This window comes from Macrobrachium rosenbergii, chromosome 30 (genome assembly GCF_040412425.1).
Source record: "Macrobrachium rosenbergii isolate ZJJX-2024 chromosome 30, ASM4041242v1, whole genome shotgun sequence".
Classification (NCBI taxonomy): domain Eukaryota; kingdom Metazoa; phylum Arthropoda; class Malacostraca; order Decapoda; family Palaemonidae; genus Macrobrachium; species Macrobrachium rosenbergii.
This window is the reverse complement of record NC_089770.1, coordinates 9,719,859-9,744,682: the sequence shown is the minus strand read 5'-3', so window position 1 is coordinate 9,744,682 and position 24,824 is coordinate 9,719,859. Positions and strand designations below refer to the sequence as shown.

Genomic DNA, 24,824 nt, shown 5'->3' with positions numbered 1-24,824 from the left:
TCAAGATGTCTCCATTGCTGCTGTTGTCATGGAATTCAACTTTGGTTATGAAGTGCAATTATTATAGCTTGCTTGTGGTTATGAAGTGTAATTATGATAATATAACTTGCTTGTGGTTGCTGTTGGTTTCATGAATACTAGAACAATGAATTACTGTTTGTTATGTTTGTGGCAACAAGAAAACATTTATAGATGTGTTTATTGGTGATCTAGTTCACATTTTCATTTGACTATAATTTATGCAGCAGCTATAGGAAAAATACCATGTAAAGAGGGAGATTATTTCTTCCATGTAAAGAGGGAGAGAGTATACCTTATATTGGTTTGGTGGGTCCGAACTTGGTATTGAAATATAGGAGAAGACTTTCGGCACAGTTTCAGAAGATGCCCTCTCTCTCTCTCTGTTACTATTGCTTTATGCTTAGTTTCTTGCTTCCCAGATAATAATCTCTTGGGCGATCCTCAGGAGGTGAGTGCAGAAGTGCAGTGAATTCCTTACCTCTGCAATTATTGTTGGTGGTTCTTTTTTTGTTCCAAGTTGCCCTTAGGGAAGAAAAGCACCTCAGCCCTTAATTTTTCTGCCAATAACCTCCTTTTCCCTTTCTTGTTCTAGGACTTTGGGAGTACTGGATCCCTTTGAGGGTCTTTCTGCTCTCTCATCTTCAAACATTCTCCCTGTGGGGGACTTTAAATATTTGTAGAGAGAGAGAGAGAGAGATAGGACCCCAAATGCTCTCTCATTACATAACAAGAGGTTTTCTTCAACAGCCTCATCTTCCTTGTTGAGCTCCTCAACCCCTACCTACTTTGCTTAGTGTGCAAAAGGTATGAGCAGGCAAGATGATGACTATGGTGCTGTTAGAGATCTTCGTCTCTACCCATCCCACTGCAGCGAGCCATTCCCTTGCCTCTAGTTCTCTAAACAAAAAAAGCTTGCTTTTGAAGGCATTATGGCCTCCTCTGGGTATCCTGTGAGGCCCAGGCTAGTTTACCTTCCTGAAGCATCTGGTTTCCACCAAATCTCCCCCGCCAAATTGGCAGTGTTCTTGGACTCCATTGCTTTGACTTTATTCTTTAAGATTTTGCATTGGATTTTAAACTTGATTGGCTTGGTGGTCTGCCTAGAATTAACATGGAAATAACCCTCTTGTTTTTCATGGTGTGTTCATGAGCAGGGTAATGAAATAAAGCTAATTTCATGCCATTTATTGTATGAACCAATACAAGGCACCTATTTTCTACGAATCAACAATATTATAATAATCTCACTTGGTTTTAGCGCCACTTTAAAAACTTTTAATTTCTAAACCATATAAATTACTTAGTATTTCAACTATTCTTGAAACCAGAATTCTTCAGGTACAATAAAGCAGTTGAGAAAACTACTTGGTAAGTAATATACAGTGTACAACTTCAACTGCCATATATTATAAAATTATAAAAAAGTATACAATAAATAACTTTCAAATATATACATATTCAACAGAAAAGACTAGGAAGACACTTACAAAAACTGTCCACCGATAGAATTTGTGTGATGACCACGAATGGCTGAATTCATAGCGCAGTAGGAAGTCATTTTCATATCACATTTTCATCCGAATGTTAGTCCTTCACTATCCAGTGGACTGAGCTAATCTATTTGAGCCTGTACACTACCTTGCGCTGTTTCAGAGTACAAAAAATTGTGTTTACAGCTCTTAAAATCTTGAAGTAACGAGCCATTTAAAAAAATTTTGTGCTTTAAAATATGTACAATGTAAAGATAAGCATTTGAAACTAGGAGAATATAGACCATATATTAAATACAGTACAGTATACAAATTCATTCTTCCTTTTCTGATTTAGAATATTTATCACAATATTACAATTTTGTGTGGACAGTAAAATCTGTTTGCTAACTATTTGAATGGAATTTCATTAACTGGCTTGTGTCCATGCTAAAAAAAATTCATCTCATAAGCTAAAAAAAATTCCTCTTCTAAGCCAAAAGTTCATAAACTTGAAGAAATCAAAAGGTCAACAACCTTATTTTTCATTCAAGAAAAAATAACTGATCAAAAGTGGGAAATACAGTTCAGCAGTTTTTCAATGCCAGCCTCTGCAGTTTGGTTAAACTAGTAATAACTCCAATACTGTACTGGAAACCCATCACTATGTTTTTAGAGGAACAAAAAGTCCATTTCTAGGAAATCTTTAGATAACACCATTTGGCCTTATATTTACCACACCATACTGAAATTTAAAATTTTCTTGTTAAATTGATAAGTTTCCTGCAAATGTGAAGTCACATTTTCTATTTCACCTCCAGTATGAATACCATACAACTTCAAACTGTTTGATATTCAACATTAAGCAAGCCTGTTTGTCTTTTGAAGAAAAAAAATTAAGCCAGCAATTACTTTTGTCATATGTAGTACAGTACATAGGATTCAGTAATGTTCCTCTTTCAAAATCAACTTTTCCCTATTTTTAAATAGAAGCTATGTGATGTACTTATTTCAATCCTACATGAACAGTAGGATCTTGCATAAACCACCACATGGTTTAGGGAATCCAACGTGTGTTCAACCGTGAACTCAACAGTGTCTCTCCTGCATTATTAGACTGGCCAAGAGAATTGTAAAATAAAAACTCTGTGTGAAATTCCAAAATTAGTCATACTGCCTTACTGGTCTAATTTAAAGCTTCCATAAGCCCTACAAGTAGTTTATCAAGGAATGCTGAGACAGCTTTGCAACTGCAAAGGACAGGATGGAGAAGGTTAATTTTGATTTTTAAGTAAACTGAGATACACAGGCAACACAATTACAATGGATACAAGGATATCAGTCCCGTAGGGAGGTAGGGCCATAACTGCACCTCACACAGTGCACTGTAGGCATTAATAAAGCGTATTTGCAGTGTCCTTTCAGCCCCTAACTGCAAACACTTTTTAGCCTTTCACTTTACCTCCATTTCCACTTCATTTCTGGTATGATGTGATCTATACACTGTAGAAAGTGAAGGCAGCTGACTGCATGACAGCTACAAACGAATGGCATCCACTCCAGCTTGTCTCACTCACTTGCTCCTAAATCACACATTCCCAGACATTTCTCTTCATAGCTGATGACAGTGTCTGCAGTCCACAGAAATGCAGTGATGCATGTAAGTTAACGCTAGATTCCACTGTATCACTGACACAAATCAGGGGATATAAACTTGAAAAAGCAAATGAAAATGATAGTTTAACAGATCAAGTGCTTACACAAAAAGTAACCACACATGTATATACTCTCCAGTACCAGTCACAAATGCAAACGCTGAAAATTATACGGTACAAGCGTTCAAAAGACTACTCTTTGCCTTTCATGACTTCAATATGGCCTTTGATTTTCTTCAAAAACATTTTCTGATATAATTCCCCATAAAAAGTCTAATGAATTAAGGGTTTTGCATTCCTGAATGGAAAACAACAAACAAAACTGTAAATTCAGAGCTAAGTGAAAATACATTGAGCAAACAAATTTGCTTACAACTTCAGAAAAAATATGCATATACAAAATACTAAAAATTATGGTAAAAAATTCTTACAGAAAACATTGCATACAAATTTACAAAAGTTTTAAATAACCACTGTATTCAAAAACTTCAAACTTTTTTCTGCAAAATTATTAACGCTCGTTACCTTTTAACTACCAGATTATTCTTTTCTTAGCATATAAATTGCCATTAGTTCTGGTTTGACTTTTATCGTTAAAATTTGTACACAACCATTTACTTGTCAATAAAAAAACTTCAGCGTAACATCTCTACCATCGATATAAGGTACTATAAATACACAAAGTGCACACTAAATAAATCTTGACATGGATATGTACATATGCAGAAGATGAATGATAACGAGTAATTACATGACATTTTCAACTTGTACTAAAACATTATGATTATTAAGGCTGCTGCTGCCGTGTAATGTTGCCTGAGACATCATCTGTTGAGATGTGGAGGGGGTCGCCACTTTGGTCTGGGATGGTGATGAGCATCTTCTCACCTGCATCGGAAGAGTTGCTGCTGTCTGATGAATGTGGGGCATTGGAATGGTTCTGAAAAGGAGTCACAATTGCAATAAGTCATTGCCATAACATTTCGTGGTTTTTTTCACAGGGCTTCATTTACAGTAAACGAGGACTGTTTAAAACCTATTGCTGTACAGTATTTACAAATGGGCAAGTCTATTAAGAACCTAACACAAGGAACCAAAGAGGAAAGGGTACAATGAAACAATAAAATGTTTTCTAATGTGATTTTCCAAAAATTCCAGAAAAATTTTTCATAATTCACATTCAGAAAGTGAAAAAAAATTGAAAAGAAGCAATCTTCCATAACTTATCCCAAACCTCCTCTGAAAAACATATGACCCACTTACATTTTGAAAACATCCAAATTACTCACCAGTCCCTTTTGCTTGTTGTGGGTCTTGACATGTTTTGAAAGATGATCAGATCGCATGAAACGCTTTTGACAGTCTGGGCAGTGGAACCTCTTCTCCCCAGTATGAGTCCGCTTGTGACGCTGTAAAAATTAGGCAGAGTTAGTTGTAAATAACTGGTTAAAAAAAGGAACTCAAAAAGTAACACTTGCTTATTGACTGTTAAAACTATCTAGTGGTAGAGAGCAATCCACTGTGCCACCACCATCCAGTAATAACTCATTTACTCCAAAGACAATTTAGTCTAAGAAAATTCAGTTATCACTGAGGTCTTTAAGTGGGAACAACTGATTGCATACTGGCTAGAATAAGAGCATTCAGATCCTGATTAAATTTAAATGGTAAAAGATCACAGTATTAAATAATTTGCAAAGCCTTCATGCCCATACCTTCCTGTGCTGTTTTCCATTCTCTTAACTTCTTAAGAATCACACTAACAAAACTACATCATGAAAACTGCAATGAGCCAAATTGTTTTAATAATCAGAGTAACGTACATACCTGCAGTTCATCCGATCTAGTGAATCTCTTATTGCAAAACAGCCAAGAGCAAGCAAAAGGCCGGTCTCCTGAGTGCCATCTTAGATGTGCCCTCAAATGCGACGTCTTTCCATACATCTTGTTGCAACCGGGAATGTGGCAAATGTGTACTTTCTTCTTGTTTTCTCCACCTCTGTCCCCTTCTTTGCAATTTGGACATGTGCATGCAACTCGGCGTAACCTGCTCTTACCCGAATTGTCAACGGGTGAGTCTTCTGGTTGTGACACCACCTGAGGTTGACTTACTTGACCTCCTGTGGATACTACCCACTTGGAATCTCCTTCACACTGGATACCACTAGCACCTGTGGGGAGTTGAAAGCACTGAGTATGTGAAAAGAAAGAAAATGCTTTGACAGCATGTTTTCAGACTTTTCCACATCTCAGTGCCATAAACATATTTGACCACAAACAACTGTAAATTTACAAAAATACTGTTAACATTGTAAACTTCAATAAAATGTTGGGAATGACTCCTGATGATCAAAATTGTAGACAAGGGTTTTGAATTCTTAAACATTCTAATGCAGTATTAAGTTAGAGTAGATAGCCTTTAGGCTTTCATGTACTAACTGTTGAGACTGGCAACCCTACTCTGACTGACATGGGTAAGTGAATAAAATCTGTAAGCTTCATAACTGCCCAATAACCCCTTTATTTAAAACACCCCAATACAGTGAAGAACAGTTGGTACCTGCATAAACTCTGTAAGTTTCACCACTGTCCAGTACTCTCTCGGCTTGAAAGCCACCAGTCCACTGAGTGCTCACTGGATATCTGAATAAGCTCTAGGTTGATATACAGTTGCATCACAAAATTTTTTTCACCATCTTCCTCTCTTACTTTGACAATAAGCATACTCCCAAGACACAACAATCATCAGTGAACAATATTAATGCACTTTGTAGGCTACTACCTAAGTCACTCACGATGGTGAACAAATAAGATCATGGCTGGTTGGATAATGCAATATAGCATCTAATATGAAGAAGCTGTAGAGCCAAGCTCCCATATCCTCTTTTTGAACCTATCTGACAGCTTTTGTCACTTAAGCGGTGTAAAGATGGGTTGTGTAAATTTTGTTGTCCAATTCAACAATTATGTTTATCATTTCTACAACAATGATTACCTAAGACACCTTAGATATCCTATAAATAAAGCCACTGGTTTGGCTAGAGAAGATTACCAACTGAAGAGATTTATGTCTACTTTTCATCTGGAGCTGATCACAACAGATCTGTAATCTTAAGCCCCACCCACACGACCAGACTTTGCCTGGGAGACAGTCTGTTGGCAGACAAAATCTGTAAATACACAAGTCTGTTGGCCAATCAAAGTCTGGGTGGAGGTGAGCACAGTACGGCAACAGCAGTATGGCTCATAGCCAGAAGGAAAGAAAGTGACTGCCACTCTGTGCCTTTTTGATAGGCATATGTGTGAAGAAACGAAAAGCACTGGGTAAAGGGAGATGGTGTAAAAACTGGTTCATGAAAAGCTATAGGAAGTGGTGTGACTTTTAAGAGACCTGACACTTCCAAAGTTTTGTAAGAATATACCACAAGACCTTCCATTGTCTACTTGAAAGAGTTACCCCGTACACAGTGAAGCATCGACACCAATATGTGGGAAAGCATTACACCAGAAGCCAGACATCATTTATGTTGTTCATTAGGTAGAACTGAAACCCATTACAAAATCAACCCTACAACCTAAACAATTGGTTTCTTGGTTTTCAAGTTTATATAATCATTACCATTATTCTTAGTAGCAGTAGTAATAGTAAAGCAAAATGCTGTAGACTCAAGGACGCCAACAGAGAAAGCATTCCAGTGAGGAAAATGAATAAGAGAAGTACAGTTATACGATAATAACTGTAACCAAAAAATTAACAGAATGGAAAAAGATGTAAAAGAAATGAAAATAAAATAATTGTATGTTAAATAACATAATGCTTGAATATCAAGGACAATATACATCATAATTTCATATAACAAATGACCCTATATATGGATTAAATGTATTACATACAGTATAACAGCTATTTTTAAAATGGAAAATTATAAAAATATATTCCCATGGATATCAAGTTATTTTGATTCCAATGATAAATATATTGTAATCCTCAAGTTTGTGATCTCTGTATATTCCAGTAAATATTTTCATTCATGTATTATATATAATTACTTCAATATAAAAATGATTTTTTATGCTTTTTGTATACAGTATAAAACCTGTTTCTTATAATAAAACTAAAGCGTTCGCTCTTTGCATCAATCTTTGTCACATTCGTATGCCTGGCAGTCGTGTGCGTCACTTACCCCAGACTAAGTCTGGTCTCTTTGCTCAAAGTGCTCAGACACCACCCTACTTACAAAAGTTACGTTCTGGACGGCCGTTTGTATGTTCAATTGTTGTAAGTTGGTTCATGCCTATTCAAGTACAGTATACTATAAAGTCAATACAGTACTGTATGTTTTTTCATCCTAAAACACAATACACTATAAATACAGTACTGTATGTACAGAATAGGCATGCAAAACAAAATTTGGACTTATGGGTGGGAAAGGGGGAGTGCTCTGAACACACTTTTCATTTGTGATTACATTTGTTTATATCTCTGAATGTTTGTATGTTGAATGTTCACAGGTAGGGTGGTGTCTGTACATACACTTCAGCATGTGTATGCCAAACAGAAGTGTAGACTGGCAATGGACAAATTTCTTATTTTTGTCTGCACACAAAGTCTGGTCGTGTAGACGAAGCTTTACTCGTAAGTTTATGTTCCCATACCTCACAAAAATTATACAGAATACACTCACAACTCCAGATGTACTGTAATGCGTAAATTAGATAAAATAACTTACTAATAAGTTGAGCACCTCCAGGTAAGATCTGGGTGGGAATGGCAGTTGTTGGCTGAGCACTGCTTGTAGTCACAGCTCCTAGGTTTGATACAGATATTGGCTGAGCTGTTCCTGACAGAGTTGATGTAAGATTTTGTAGAGACGATGGGGAGATCACTTGAACCTGTACACAGACAAAAGAGGTCAGAAAATTTTATAGTATATTATAATGTTAAAATACTAAAACACATTCTGTACGAGCAAATTCATGGGAGTTCATGGGAATGACAGCTAGATTTCCAAGTCAACTGCACTTACATTACCCTGTGCATGGACATATACCTAATGAAAAAGTTAACAAAACCATCACATTAACCTCTGGAACATGGAAAGTTGACCTGCATGGGAACACTTCGGAAGTTTATGTAAAATACTGAAATGCAATAGCTAGACTCGAGAGCAGGAATTTCAGTGATTCATCCCAACTCGTTTGTAGATCTTAACAGAAGTAGAACAAAAAGGAAACTAAAAATAAAAAATATAGGGTGTCCTTAATTATAATTATTACTAATACAAGCCAATCTTCAACCCTAACAGAAAAGCAGAATGCAACAGACACAACGACCCCAAGAAGGAAAGCAGCAGAGCAATAAAAAAAAGGAAATTAAGTAAAGAATAAACTATGAAAATTCCTTTTGAGGTACAGATCCAGTATGAATGAAAGGTTGCTCAAAAAATTTTAGTAGTAATCAACTAGCACAAATCTTTCACGGCCCATGCCATAACAGAGCTTTGACAAGCAATAATTTCTCCTGCTTTAGAAGTTATGCTTGTAATTCAGGAAGAGGTTGCAACACGTGTTTTTACAACTTGTACGCAGAAAATCACAACACTATGGATTTCAGAAGTTCAAAATTTATGCAGATAGAAGGTAATACAATACTTTGATTGCATTATTGTGAGGCTCAATGTTTTCCTGATATTTAATTACTTACCAAGTATTTAGGCAAATGGATTTTCAATGCCGTACGTTGACACATTAAGAAAAGAACATCAAGAAAACAATCTTTAAAACTCCAAAAAACCATTCAAAAAGCTCTATATCACATTCCATAAAAATTGGCTTCCTTGAAACAGCACTCAACCAAGAGGTAAAAGCCTAGAAATACACCCACACAGGAAGCAGCTACATAATCAGACCAATTAAATGCCATACTAATAAAACAAAGAGAAGCCCAAAGATACAGATTCCAAGAAAAAATGTTGACCAAAATTCAATACTGTATCGACAAAAGCTTCAAAGGTATAGTTTAGTCAGAGAAGCTTTAAAAGGTATAGTTTAGGAAGCCACCAATTTACTCATTCTGAGAGGTAGGATATGTGGATCCCATCACAAATGGAATGTGAAGCAATTTACCTTCAAACTGAAAAAGAAATAAATAAAGAGAACCTGAACTCCCAACTTTCAAAAACTAAATCCTACTCCACTGACAATCCTTTAGTTCAACCCAGCCTATAACTAAATTCATATTTCTTATGACCTACAGTCCTGTTGTACAGCCTGAAAATCCCACATGATGAAGAACCAGAAATCCCACATTTCAGAGAACCTTAAAACCCGTGTCCTCACCTGGCCGATACCAGGGATGTGCTGAAAAACAGGTTGCACCACCTGTATTTGAGGGATCTGCTGTGTCGCCAGTGCTGCTGCGGGAGCTGTTGCTGCTCGCAACTGCGACGTCTGGCTTACTGGCACCACCGTGACGCCTGTCCCGACTGATCCAGGTATCTGAGGGAGGGAAAATGAATCTTGAGAATGTAAAGAAACATATAGTGTACTCTACTGCTCTTAATGAACAAAGAGTTCAATGCTAATCGGAAACCTAGACACCATTTCCTCATATTCCCTTACTGTTAATGCACTGTGAGCATGAAATTTATTTAGTGATGTGGGCTGGAGTATTTTCTTCAGGGGATACTGCAGTTCTACTATGTATATATTCTATTAAAGTAAATATCATGACCTTATTATAGTATTTTGACTACAAAAAGCTAAATGTGTTGCGATAAACAGAAAGCAATAACAGATATCATTACTTCAATTATCATAAAAAGTAATGTTGGTACTCGGAAATGAAAATTTTACAAACTCTTTAGTACCCTACATGAGTGGACTCAATATATTTTATAGTTTATGGAACCATTACTTATACTTGGGAATTTTTTGGATAGTGGCACTAAAGAGTTGTTTTGGCTAAAAATTCTTGTTAAATACATCTGCCCACATTTCCCAAGCATTACTACAAAATTTCTTTCCACTGACTAGGTTTAAACTAGGGTTATCACCAATGTGAAATTATTTCAGCAACATCACTAGCTTGTACAGTATTGGATATTGAAATGTTGCAATATCTATAAAAAGATGGACTTAATTAGAGGAATATATTTATATATTTTTTAACGTGCTTTCGTTATCATAATAAAGCAAAAATGCATACAGGCTATACTTTTATGCCTATTTTATAAATCTATAAGAATGAGCATTTTTTCTGAAACACTTCTATGGACTGTTGCCAAGAGAAAAATAAATCGAATCATAACTGTCAAACATTTTTATACAATCTTATACAAACATTTGCAAAGCAAATCGTCAAAAAGTAGAAAATGACACCAATTTAGATATAAGTGAATTGGCCTTTTTTTTCAATATAAAATATAACCAAAACACCTTCACAGTATTTGATTACTGATGACAATGCTGAATTAATATACATTCAATGGTAACCCTGGTTACTGTAATACCAGTTAGTTTAAAGCTGAAGATGTAATCAAATCTGAATGGTGTCAGGATTTTTAAAAATAAAACCATTGTGTTAAGATTTTTAAAAATAAAACCAAAGTCATTTCCTCCTTTATCTACATCCCATATCAGATGTTAAAAAGCTATTTCCAAATTAGAATGTTTACATTAAAACATTTAACACCAAACAGAACACATTCACCTCAGCCACAAGATGCTTCAATTTTCTTGTGCTAAAAAGTTTGTAATCATGTGAATATAAGATACCTTGGCTAATGTATATTTATTTACTGGTTAACTGGACTGCAGTTACTTTTCCGAACGGTAATTGTAAACATAATGGTACATAATTTGCAAAAATAATATTATGATATATGACTTCAAGGTTAAGCTTTCTTTGCAGATGTTCAGATGGCATGATCTATCATGAACTGATTCTAATACTTTATCAAGAACAATCCTTTTAATCATATTTACTATGTCGAACTGATTCTAATACTTTATCAAGAACACTCCCTTTAATCATATTTAAGAACACTCCCTTTAATCATATTTACTATGTTAAAATCAATTGAATTTTGATGTAAAAAAAAAGGGGGGGGGAAATAGCACATGTACTTTTCAAATATTAAAATAAAAAAATAAATCAACTAAAAACAATATCCTACCTGTGCTGATACAGTGATGCCCTGCGGTAACAGCTGAGAAGTACAAGCATTTGAAACAGTCATATTTGTCCCTTGGGAGGGGTTTGTTGTTGTGATACTGCCTCCAGCAGCGGTTGCCTAACAAGTATGGATGTCATGATTTGTAACTTAAATACCCAATGAAGAGTTTTTTTTTTTTTTTTTTTGAGGGTAGAATAAAGCAAGAGACTTTGACCAAAAGAACTTATCAGCGGTTGCAACAACTCAGGCTAAAATGACTTTTGCTACATTGTCTATGTTTTCAAACAGATTCTTAGCGCTAATTATTTAGCTGTACAAAGCTATGAACAAAAACATGATTATAAAAACTTTAAAAACTTTATAATGACTGGCCCCCCAGGTATTTATAAAATTCTAAACTTATCATGCCTCTACTGACACAAAAAACCTTAGCCATTTGTACCAAAATTACAAAATCCCCATAAAACACTACCAACTGTGAGACTGTCGTAAAAGAAAGATGGAAAATGGACTGAAAATCTTAACTAGCTGTGGGCCATGTGGGTTACCTTGAGTAGCAAGATCAAAAAAGATCTGGGGGTATTCAAACATCCTTAAAAGCAGCTATTTTCATCAATTGTTCTACTAAACATCTGAAAAAAGAACCTGACACAATCAGCTTTTATGTCACGAAGCCTGAGTTATTGCAACCTATTTCATCATGAGTCAAACATAAGCAAAACACATTCAGCACAAAAGAAACATTACTGTATTATGAAATAAAAAGCTAAAAAGGATTTGTTTCCAACTAAAAATTCTAGTCCAGTTAGATAACATATTTCACCATTAGAGGTTAAAATGTTAAGGCAAAACAAGTCACAACAGACTTTTCTGTTACAAATACAATTCATGCTATGCAATGCACAATTGGCTGTTCATAAGGAACTACCAGAAATAGATCAAGAAAAACACTGTGTGATATGTAAGTTAATTTTCTCATAAGGGTTTTTTTGTAAAAAAAAAAAAAAAGTTAGAAGCTTCTATGATCATGCAAGAATCAAACTCAAACAATGGATCTTAGTCAGTGCAAATATTAATTCTACACAGTAAGCCAAGTTTGAAAAGTAAAATGTTACTTCTTCATCATACTGTTAGCGTATAAATCTGTTGATATAGAGAAACTAATATACTCCATCCACAAATTTTCCAGAATTTTGCAACACTAAAAGTAAACCATTTTCAACAAGCCTTAAACTTCCACGACAACAGTTGTCAGCCATCTGCACTGAAGTAGCTAAAAGCGCAACTTGAGGATGTTTCTATTTCAAGTACACATCTAGACAGGGAACAACCCACACTCTCACTGACCCACCTGGCATATAAAATGTAAAAACAACCATCTATGGACACACCATAGCATTAACAATATTTAGTTAAATAACAGCATGTTCTTCTCTCTCTTAGGTCTGGCCTGAAGGGTCTGTTTTTGTTATTCATACACATATACAGGCAGTCCCCGGTTTACGACGGGGGTTCCGTTCTTACGCCGCGTCGTAAACCGGAAAATTGTCGAAAATCGTAAAAATCATAAGAAAACCTTACTTTTAATGCTCTGGGTGCATTGAAAATGATGTAAACTGCATTATTATTGAGTTTTACATAAAAAAAACCTTCAAATTATGATTATTCTGCCGTTTTGGAACCATATTTCTTCCGTCGGATCGGCGTACGACGCGTCGTAACCCCGGAACGTGCGTCGTAAAATAATTTCTGATGAATATATTTGAAAAGCATCGTAACCTCGGAACGTCGTAAGCCGGAACCGTCGTAAACCGGGGACTGCCTGTATACAGTACATTTACATGTGCATGAAGTAATACCTATAACTAATGTACAGAATTAAGTTGACTGACTTATGAAAGAGCTGGGGCACTTTTGGCCACTCAGCAAGACAGTGAAAAGAGGGAGCTGGAATGGCATCGAAAGGTGGAATTAGAAGGAAACCTCACAGTTACATTAAGAAATAACAGGTAAAGTGGTTGGACAGCAAGACTGAAAAGAAGCAAAAATAGAGGTGAAGTAAAAGACTAAAAAGTGGGTGCAGCCAGGGGCCGAAGGGATGCTCCAAACACCTTCAGTAATGCCTGTAGGTATAAAACTGAGGTCTTATTCAAGAAATCGAAGCTTATAAAAGTTTCATATTTGAATAAACTGAAAATGTTGAATATTTTGACAAAGTTTTTAAGGGGTTTACTCAGAAAGGTTTGTTAACCTTTGTTGGTTGAAATTAGAAAAATCACACAAGATGTGTTTTACATAATCCACCTAGGAAACTAGGTCATGTGGGTTATTCATCAAATATCCATGGCCCAAATGAGTATAAGCTGTGCAGAAATGAGCTTGAATTACTAAGGTACTCTTTGAAATCAAGACTGTCACATATTCATGTTTGATCTAACTGGTTTCAGGTTGCTCTGATTTGGTTCAAAACTTCAAGTATGGCAGTTATTTGCTCTCGGTTTTCATAAGGGTGGAGTCAAAGTTTTAATTTAGTAAATATAAAATATACCTAAAAATTCTAAGCATCAATGGCCTTGTCTGCAAGTTAAATTGCAAAGCAAATAAAGCTACAATGAGCAGCTATGACATATTATAGAACCTATCGTATGCAACATTACCTATACTTCAATCCACATAACCACACAACAGAAGACTTGGCAGTTTAAGGCCTGTATGAAATGGGTGCTTAGATTTCTTTGAGAACAATCAAAGAAAAACCTAAAAATTTATAATAAAAGACCAAAATCAGACATGCGACTGCCAGAAATACCAAAGCAGAAGTGTATCTGGTATAAAAATAGTGACTGTGGTAAAAGATATGACTTGACCGTGTTCAAGAAAATCTATCTAAAGACTGGTCTACCTGCTGATTCGCTTGCTGGACTTGCGGCTTTTCATCTTGCGTGGATGTGGTGGTTGACGTCGCCTGCACTGCCGCTACTGATGGGGACGATACTGTGCTCGTTGCCCAAGTTGACGTTGTCACAGGTTGGGAGGACGAGAGCTGGGTCATGGCTCCAGCAGATGCTAAAGACATCAAACCAGTGGTGCCACTCCACAGCATTTGAACTTGTTGAACTTGGCCATTGGGTAGTAAAATTTGTGCTATTTGGGGTTGTGCTTGTACTTGCTGTTCAAGAAAAAGAGAACTGAATGATAAAGGGGTCTGCATGTGAACATCTCACACTACTCTGTATCAGTTTCACTTTACCATAAATTATGATGAAAATTAGCAGTACAGCACAATGCCTCTTTACAACTTGTGAGATTATCTCTTTTACAACTTGTGAGAATAGTTCTGTTTAAAAATCTTGGCTGGAGGAAAGTCTTGACCAAAAACCATACACTAAAAAATATGGCGATTCTAGAGAACTTCATTATAAAATCTAGAACATTAGCATAACCTTCTGAAATGAAATTTAGTAGGTTTAGAGGTAACATGAAGTTGCAAACCTATATTGTATAAAAGACTGCATGGCTAGGTCTAATAACATTTGAAAGAAGAGACATTAATAGATAGTAAAATAACTTTTTCCAGCACTGCTCTAGAAAATCAGATTTTGGAAAAAATTATACCCATATGAAGTTGTAATTCTGTATACACAGACTTTGTAAAAGTCTAGCAACTTAAATCTTTCTGAATTACTCTACAAAATTAAAAGTAGCTGGGAAAAGTAAACCACCATCGTGGAAAAGATTCAGTTTCCTCACCTGAGCAAGTTGCGGTACTACTTGGATCGTCTGCCCATTTGCCTGCACGACATTTGGAATCACTGGTATTTGCACGGGAAATGGAATAGTCTGCATGATTGTTTGTCCCCAGCTGTCGAGATGGGTATCTGCACAGGAATAGTTGCCTGCGGTACACCTGCAACCCCTGATTGCATTACCTGAGTTGCGACCTGGCCTACCTGGGCTGTTGCGGTGGGGGCAGCCTGAGCTGTGCCAGCTCCACCAGTCGCTGTGGCAGGCCGTACACCACCGACAGTTATGGGCTACAAAGGAAAAGAATAAAACTAAAATAACAAACTACTACATGGTATAGAAAAATATACCTGGAGTAAACTTGATAATGATCAATGGCTCTATAAAGTGTGATCTATGGGAATAAAAATATTTTGTAATTCAGTGACATGCCAACATTTCAGAATCAAATCTACTCATATACAGTACTACAGCAATTAAGAGAAGTTTTCAAATAAAGAAATCAATACATATGCCAACAAAACTGTGTACGGTGCTGTAACACACCAGAAATGCACTTTTAAAAATTAACTGAAAGTACAACATACTTATTGCAAATCTTTCTAACAACTCATATTTAGACCTGCTTTGAAAATCTGAGAAAGTTTTAATAACAATGCATGATAAACTATCAAATCAAAACATATTCACATGCAGCCATGGCTGCGCATGTGGATGAATGCACTGCAAGATTTGAGGCAGGTGTATACTTGAAATAATATGGAACGGAATGGAAAATAGTATTTAGGCCAAGCACTGGGACCTATGAGGTCATTCAGCACTGAAAAGGAAATTGATGAAAAGGAAACTGACTGTAAAAAGGTTTGAAAGGTGTAACTAAAGTAAAACCTCGCAGTTGCACTATGAAATAACTGTTAGACTGCGCAACAAGTGTTAGGAGAGGGTGGAAAATAAGATGGAAGAAAGAGAATATGAACGACAGTACAGTAAAATTAATGAAAGAGGTTGTATCTTTGGGTCGAAGGGATGCTGCAACGAATCTCAAGGTCTACCACAATAGACCTTAAAACAACATGAAGAAACTTACTGTGACAACTTGACCAACGCTTTGAACATTCTGCAGAAGGTTTTGCGTTCTGATGAGCTGGCCTGTCGGGGTAAACAGAGTCTGGTTGCCAGCAATCTGGATCTGCTGGGTAGCTGGGGCATGCTGAACTGACGCTGGAATGTAGATTGCCTCCTGTCCATCTATTGTCACAGTCTGCATTTGAGTCTGGGGCATGACAGAGTAGGTTTGCCCATTGGCAGTGATGATCTGGGCACCCTGGGCCTCTCTCGGCTGCAACGTACACTTTAAAGTTATGACATGAAAGAAATAGTATTTTAAAAGAAAGTAGAATTATATTCACTATACTGTATAATGGCAGTATCAAATTACTGAATTAAAACTTGAACTCCATGAGCTGAAAATTAGATATGTCCACTACTGTTGCAACACAATGTTTATTTTTATAAACAATACAATGTTCATTTTTATAAACATGCAGTACGGACTTACAATTCAAGATGTCATTATACACTACAATTATGTCATCTGTCACTGAGGCTATATACCACATGAAGTGTACCAAAAATGGTAATGGGGGGCACAGTATTCTAACCTTTAAAAACCTGTCCTATAGCAAATTTGACCCTATAATAGGATACTGTACCAAACATGATTTAAAAAAAACAATTTCCATGCTGTAATCAGAAACGCACTAATATGAGCATTACCTCAAAAGTTTCTTTGTGTTTTATGTCGTCCTCCATCCTGGTAATTTTCTATAAACAATCTAGACCTCTGCTGCAATCACCCAATGACACCTTCCTCTCGGTCTCTTTCGATATTTTTATGCTTGGTGCTGCACACCTAAAACTGAAATAAAATAAATATAGCTGCATAAAAGAGAGTAAGAGACTATACTGTGCTTAGAAAATAGTAACTTCACCCACAGTAAAACATCATAATTTTTTCTGTAGCTAACTATTCCAGTAATTGTTTACATATGGCCATGACACATTTTAAAAATAATTTGTATTTCTCCATAGTATACAAAACAGATTCTTTCAAGAAGGCTTATGCTTCAGCTTGTGCTGAGGAATCATTACTCTCATCTGTATTTAAGTTGGAAAAAATCATATTTCAACCAGATTTATTAAGACCTGGAAAAGTCCAGAAAATCCAGTGGCACTTATTACACAAAAACAATTTCACTCAATCACTTTGAAAAGCACAAGTCAGTAACTAATATTAATATGCAGTAGAGTAAATGTGTCCCACAACACAGTACATGTACTACTCAATACTGACCAATGTCTTTGTATTTTATCCGATATTCCACCTAAATAATCTGTCATTTGTCTGTGAGAATTAAATCCTCTAATGCTGGCCAAAAGTGCTTTGCATTGTGCAGTTAAACTATGAATGATTCTAACCAGCAATGATATGAACATGAGATCTCTAGTTGTTACAAAGGCCAATCCTGAAGAGTCAAAACATCAGATTCTTAGTCTTAAGTACTATGTAGACTTCAGTACTATGTAGACTTAAGTGACCCCTTGCTTGGCTTAACAGCCTAAATTTTACAAAATCAAATAAAATTTATGTAATGAACTTTTATTTTGCATCACTATCACTGAAATTTTACAGGTACACTAAAGGACAGTACTCTCTCTCTCTCTCTCTCTCTCTCTCTAGTTCCTCGTTGGGTGAGTCAGTAGACTTGTCAGCTAGCACTCTGCTAGGCCCGAGTTCGAGTCTCCAGCCAGCCAATGAAGAATTAGAGGAATGTATTTCTGGTGATAGAAATTCATTTCTCGGTATAATGTGGTTCGGATTCCACAATAAGCTGTAGGTCTCGTGGCTAGGTAACCAATTGGTTCTTAGCCACGTAAAATCAGTCTAATCCTTCAGACCAGCCCTCGGAGAGCTGTTAATCAGCTCAGTGGTCTGGTTAAAATAAGGTATACTTAACCTCTCTCTCTTGGTCAGCTTAATTCAATAACAAGAGGAATCACAAAACCATCTTCTTTTAATGACAAGAGAGATCATAAAGCCAGCTTAATAACAAGAGGAATAACAAAGCCAGTTCATATTAATAAAAAGAGGAATCACAAAGCCAATGTAATAACATGAGGAATCACAAAGCCAGCATACCTAAATAACAACAGGAATCACAAAATCAGTTTAATCTAATAACAAGATGAATCACAAAGGCAGCTTAATCTAATATCAAGATGAATAAAAAAAGCCAGCTTAACTTAATATCAAGAGGAATCACAATTCCAGGTTAATTTATAACACAAGGAATCACAAAGCCAGCTTAAATAAATAACAAAAAGAATCACAAAGCCAGCTTAATTGAAAACAAGAGGAATCACAAAGCCAGCTTAATTTAATAAGAGGAATCACAAAACCAGCTTAATTTCCTAATGATATAATTAAAAAATCCAGCTTAATTTCCTAACCATAGGATTAAAAAACCCAGCTTAATTTCCTAATGATATAATTAAAAAATCCAGCTTAATTTCCTAACCATAGGATTAAAAACCCAGCTTAATTTCCTAACAAGAGGAATCACAACACCAACTTAGTTTAATAACGAGGAATCATAATGCCGGCTTAATTTAGTAACAAGATGGATGACAAAGCCACCTTAATTTAATAACAAGATGAACCACAAAACCAATTAATAACAAGAGAAATCATAAAGTCAGATTACTTTAACAGCAAGAGGAATCACAAAGCCAGCTTAATTTAATAACTAGAGGAATCACAAAGCCAGCTTACTTTACTAAAGAGCAATCACAAAGCCAGCTTAATTTAACAAAAAGAGGAATTACAGCTTAATTTAGTAAAAAAATTACAAAGTAGCATAATTTAGTAGCCAGCTTAATTTCATAACAAAAGAAATCACAAAGCCAGCTTAATTTCACAAGAGAAACCACAAAGCCAGCTTAATTTAGTAAGAAGAGGGAATCACAAAACCAGCTTAATTTAGTAACAAAAGCAATCACAAAGCCATCTACAGTTCACAAGAGAAATCACAAAGCCGGCTTAATTTAGTAAGAAGAGGAATCACAAAGCCAGCTTAACTTAGTAACAAAATCAATCATAAAGCCAGCTTAATTTCACAAGAGAAATCACAAAGCTGGCTTAATTCAGCACGAGGAATCACCAAGCCAGCTTAATTTAGTAACAAAAAGTAATCACAAAGCCAGCTTAATTTAGTAACAAAAGCAATCACAAAGCCAGCTTAATTTCATAACAAGAGGAATCACAAAGCCAGCTTAATTTCACAAGAAAAATCACAAAGCAGGCTTAAAGTAAGAAGAGGAATCACAAAGCCAGCTTAATTTCACAAGAAAAATAAAAAAGCAGGCTTAAAGTAAGAAGAGGAATCACAAAGCCAGCTTAATTTCATAACAAGAGGAATCACAAAGTCAGCTTAACTTCATACCAAGATGTATCACAAAGCCAGTTTCATTTAACATCAAATGGCATCCTTCATGTGCCTAAATAACAGGGCCAGGAGAATCCAACAACCACAAACACAAACAGCCAGCTTATTTCAACAACAACATTACCTCTCACTGCAGATCAACCCAGTGTGTAACAAACAATAACAAACATTCCCAAAGTTTCCATCTCAAAACATGAAATGTTCATTCTCGTAACTCCACCAAAGATTTTCAGTTTAAAAAATTTAGGCCAATTCACCAATTCGTAAGAAGTCTTCTTGAAAAAATAATGAATAGGTCTGTTTCTCTCTCTCTGTCATACATACAAACACGCACACACACAAGCTTGAAGTGTGATTCAAGCTTAGTGTCTTCTCAATCTCATACATACTTTATTCCCCTCTAAAACTGACTTTAAATTTCATTTTTTCGCAAAAAAGAGAAAGATGTGAGCGCGCGCATGTGTACAGATTCGGTAGTCACCAATAAATGCACGAGCAACGCAGACTTTCGGAGGTCCTACAACCACTTAAACTTCTTGATATGAAAAAAACGAAATACGAATAATTCACCAATAGAAAATCTACTCACCAAATACGACGACTTTGTAAACATACTACAGCATCTCTTTATTTACATTTTCACCGAAGCAATTGACGATCATTTCCAACGCAAATATTGCCGTAGGTTTTCGCCAAAATATATTAAATAACCAACTACTCATGTCTTGAGACCTTTAAGACTTCCTTCCGCTTCTTATAATTACGATGACGTCACTGTTTGTGACGTCTCTGATGATGACGTCATCACTCGTTGGGCGAGTTTCAAACTTCCTACAAGTCACGTGACTAATTTCTCATTAGTTATCTTCAAAGGCTTTCTTTTCAGAACGGGGTCTTTACAGGCATAGTGTTTGATTCTTAACTGCCGTTGCTATCTCTGGTGCATCAGAAATAATAAACTTCATGCATAAGTACTTTGTCAAGTCATTACAAGTAATGAAATATTGCAATGTGTATATATATACATATACATGTATATATAGTGTATGTGTCATTTCCCTATAATTTCTAAGTTACACTAAATGCCTTACCACAGTTTCCAAGCCACCGTTTTCGCTACACTTCCATTTATTATCAGATTTATTCATAAACACCTTACTTGCAATACACTGCTACTAAGAAATTATTTTATGCATCACTTGTTCTACTCTCAACATCTTTAATCTTTATTAAAAAAGATAACGTACAAACTACAGACCAAGAGCATTGCACAAATGACTACATGATGCTTTGACAGGGAACAGTAGCGCAAAAAAAAAAAAAAAAAAAAAAAGGTCTGGCCCAAACAAGCGCTTGCTGTCAACACACGCGGAAGGACTACAGAGTCGGCATCACTTAATCTCACGTCTTTCCTTGGCGACGTCAGGAGGAGGAGGAGGAGGAGGAGGGGAGGGGGGAGGAGGAGGAGGAGGAGGGATTGGAACCCTCCTGAGGCTAATATTTTTTGTTTTGTACATATTACAGCCACTGCTTAGTCGTCACACGATAAATTAGTGAAAACAAAACGAGATTTAACGTCCTTCTACGCTCAATGGATTTAGAGAGAGAGAGAGAGAGAGAGAGAGAGAGAGAGAGAGAGAGAGAGAGAGAGAGAGAGAGAGAGATTAAGTAGCATCCCACCCTTTCGAGTTACCGATAAAACATACGGCATTTTAGTATCTATGAAGGTGTGATTTTGGTCAATATTTTGTACGCGAACGACCCTGAACGAGAGAGAGAGAGAGAGAGAGAGAGAGAGAGAGAGAGAGAGAGAGAGAGAGAGAGAGAGAGGAAACACACCAACGTCCAACTTCCACTCGAAGGGAACCTGACTGACAAGTCAAATTTGGAAACCACCTGACACGAGTTTCCGTTGTATCTATCCCATCCTTTGCGCAAGCGCATGTTTACCTTAGACTATCCTTATGCAAGGCGAGGATTACGTGCCCTATAGACCCATATCCTATTCATGTAATCACAACCAATCCTTTCATTCTCATTAGTTTGTTTTCTTCGCGTATTTTGTACTATCATTTTCCGTATCTTTTATCATCATAATTCGTTTACTCCCCAGAATTTATATCGGCCCGGTTGGCTCAGCACGTCTTTTGAGCCGAGTTACGTAGGGGTAAAATATGTATGGGGGGTGTGTAGGGGAATTACTAAGAGTTGCTGATGAGCTTCCTGCTTACAGTATACTCTGTGTAAGTTTACTTCCCAGAGGGTTCATCCAACAGTTCATGAGTTATGTAGAAAACGACGACGATATAGGTCTACTGTGTGGAGGTCACGACAACTCTCTCTCTCTCTCTTCATGGAAGCATAAGAATCGACGGCTATCGTCCTCTGGTGTTTACCCATCCAAGTAGCGACCAAGCCCTATGCATAAGTTTCAAGAAGGAACTAGAACTACAGCGAATGGAAGTAAGGTTAAGAGAGACAAGGACAGCTTATTTACTAAGGTGGTATAAGAGAGACGGAGATTCGACAGAAAAGATATAGATTTTACGGGAAAAAAAATCGAGTTTTAGTCGAGATGGCCCAGTCGTGACGTAAGAATGGGAAACTTGAAACAATACATGGGTGGGATAAGGATATGAGGGAAAGAGTTAAGAGACAGGTATTCCTATTTCTGCTCTGACGTCATTTGGCAGGGGAAAGGCAACGAACGCGTATGAGGGCGCGCAACTATATAGAAAAAAAAAATCTGTTACAACTGTTATCACTGCATTTGTGTATGACTCTGAACCGTAATTACCGAACATCTGTGCAGCCAATCGTTTTGGGCGCGTTATACACGCACACAAACATACGTAATCCGTTTCCCTAACAGAGAATAACTCGTTAGATATCAGTCGCAATCATGCTTTTACTAATAAATCATGGATGTACGTCTGTTGCATGAAACTTCCACAATGAACATTTTATTACATACACACACACATATATATATATATATATATATATATATATATATATATATATATATATATATATATATATATGTGTGTGTGTGTGTGTGTAGTTCTAATAGCCAAAATGTCCCTCTTAACTTGCAAAGTGACCAGTAGATTCTACATATATATGTATGTATGTATATATATATATATATATATATATATATATATATATATATATATATAGAGAGAGAGAGAGAGAGAGAGAGAGAGAGAGAGAGAGAGAGAGAGAGAGAGAGAGAGAGAGAGAGAGAGAGAGAGAGGGGTTAAAAAAGTTAAGTATATCTTAGTTTAACTAGACCACTGAGCTGGTTAACAGCTCTCCTAGGCTGGTCCCGAAGGATTAGACTTATTTTTACGTGGCTAAGAACCTACTGGTTACCTAGCAACGGGACCTACAGCTTATTGTGGAATCCGAACCACATTATAACGAGAAATAGAGAGAGAGAGCAACTCATCTGGGTCAAGTAAATGTAAGTATAAACTACACAGAAAAATGGGATAGCAATACGAAAAATTAAGAGGTATGATAAATCACCTTAACAAGATAAACTGAGAATATCATGAAAAGTATATAGCATCAATACATAAAAGAGGTCACATACGTAAATATCCCACTTAATATTCAATTCAGTGACCTTTAAATAATCAGTTATATCGAGTGTAAACCCTAGTATTTTGCATAATACTAAACCTTAAAGCAAACACTAATGAGAGAGAGAGAGAGAGAGAGAGAGAGAGAGAGAGAGAGAGAGAGAGAGAGAGAGAGAGAGAGAGAGAGAGAGTCACTTTAAAACTTCGAGTGTCGAACACTACAGCTTTAGAAAATGACCCAAACGCATTTTTGTGTACCGTGGTTCAGCCAACCCTTAAAGGTGTACAATTTTCAAAATTAAAGCCTTGAAATGTCCTGCCTCTGACCCATACTGAACCCAAGGGTTTGCCTAGATATGCATTAGAGTATAACGGGTTAATTTCCTTCAAACCCAGCCCGTAATTTCCTTTGTTGCTGCACTGGGGGACATGTCATTCAAGGTCGATTTCATCCGCGGGGGAAAAGGAGTGTCGAGCAGCATCGGCAGACGTAGTAGCCTTCGACGGCGGTGTGCCTAAGCTGATTGCCGAAAAGGTAATGAGAAGTTGCGTGTTGTTGACTATTGTCCTGATAGGATATGGAAGTGGCCCCGCCCCCGTCTCTGCTGGTGGCTACGGGTGCGGGCGAGGCGTGGAGGCGGGCAGTGGGCGTACTTAGGCGGGGAAGGGCACACCCACAGTGCCAGGGGGGCGGCGGGGCACAACCTTCTTCATCAACACCCCGCCCAATTCCTCCTTACGGGCTACCGTCACAGGCGAAGGAGCCCTCTCGAGGAGAAAAATGTACGCTCGTCTGAATAATACGATTGAGGAGGGCGTTCCCTTGGGTGTTCTCCGAAGGGTGTCGATCGTAGGGTGACGGGGGGCGGTGCCCGGGGGAGGCAGGAAGGAAGGAAGGCTGGCCCCGGGGTTATCCTGAAGCACGTGGATGTGACGCCTCCTGCAAGGGCGGAGCCTAGCCTAGTTGTCCTGACTTGCTAGTACACCGTACACTTTCCCAGTCCCTCTTTTCTCTCGCGTTTAAGGACACCTTAGGCACTTCTGGGCTTACCTGGGCTGATGTGTATGGCACAGGGGACTCCGTCTTCGTCAATTGGGCCGTCCAAGCACGCATACTGGCACAAAATACACAATTTCCTCTCACTTCACTGCTTTGGGGTCACGACTATTCAAAAGCTTCAACTCTCAGGCGGCCTGTCGAATTTCGCCAGATATTCGTGCGCTGGAAGTTACGATCTAATTCCTTATTCGGCCACTTGGGGACCGGATTTCACGATTCTCTAGTATTTCCGACGACTTAGAATCGCTTTCTAACACTCGGTAAAGTTTAAATAGCTCCAGCAACGAGTAAAACCCGATGCAATTCGCAAGCGAACTAGTTCGAGGCGCGGAGGAGAGTGAAACTCAGGGGCGGTGGGGAAGTGAAGGCTGCGTTCTGATTGGTTCAGCGGGGCCGCTCTCCCCGCCACAGTCACCAGCCCGAGGCCGCCCACGGATCACTTATTTCTCACAACGCAACGTTAAGTTTCACAGGCTTTAGTTAATTGATGGATGGATTGACGATCCGGCAATTTCTCCCCATTGTTTTCACGGGCATCATCATAGTATTTTTCACGGTGCATATCTGCAGGCGGGGAGCGAAAAACGCAGCAGAGGGACACAG

General features: G+C 37.3%; 1 protein-coding gene across 1 annotated transcript; it reads right to left on the bottom strand.

Moving 5' to 3' along the window:
• Positions 1-1,191: 1,191 nt before the first annotated feature.
• Positions 1,192-24,352, bottom strand: LOC136855003 (transcription factor Sp9-like). The gene is given in 12 exon segments (XM_067131710.1): positions 1,192-4,085; positions 4,435-4,554; positions 4,973-5,316; positions 7,876-8,038; positions 9,485-9,643; positions 11,323-11,439; positions 14,225-14,491; positions 15,073-15,182; positions 15,185-15,356; positions 16,154-16,417; positions 16,843-16,984; positions 24,213-24,352. Coding segments are annotated over 11 exon segments (1,905 nt in total). The 5' UTR covers positions 16,879-16,984; positions 24,213-24,352; the 3' UTR covers positions 1,192-3,932.
• Positions 24,353-24,824: the final 472 nt, after the last annotated feature.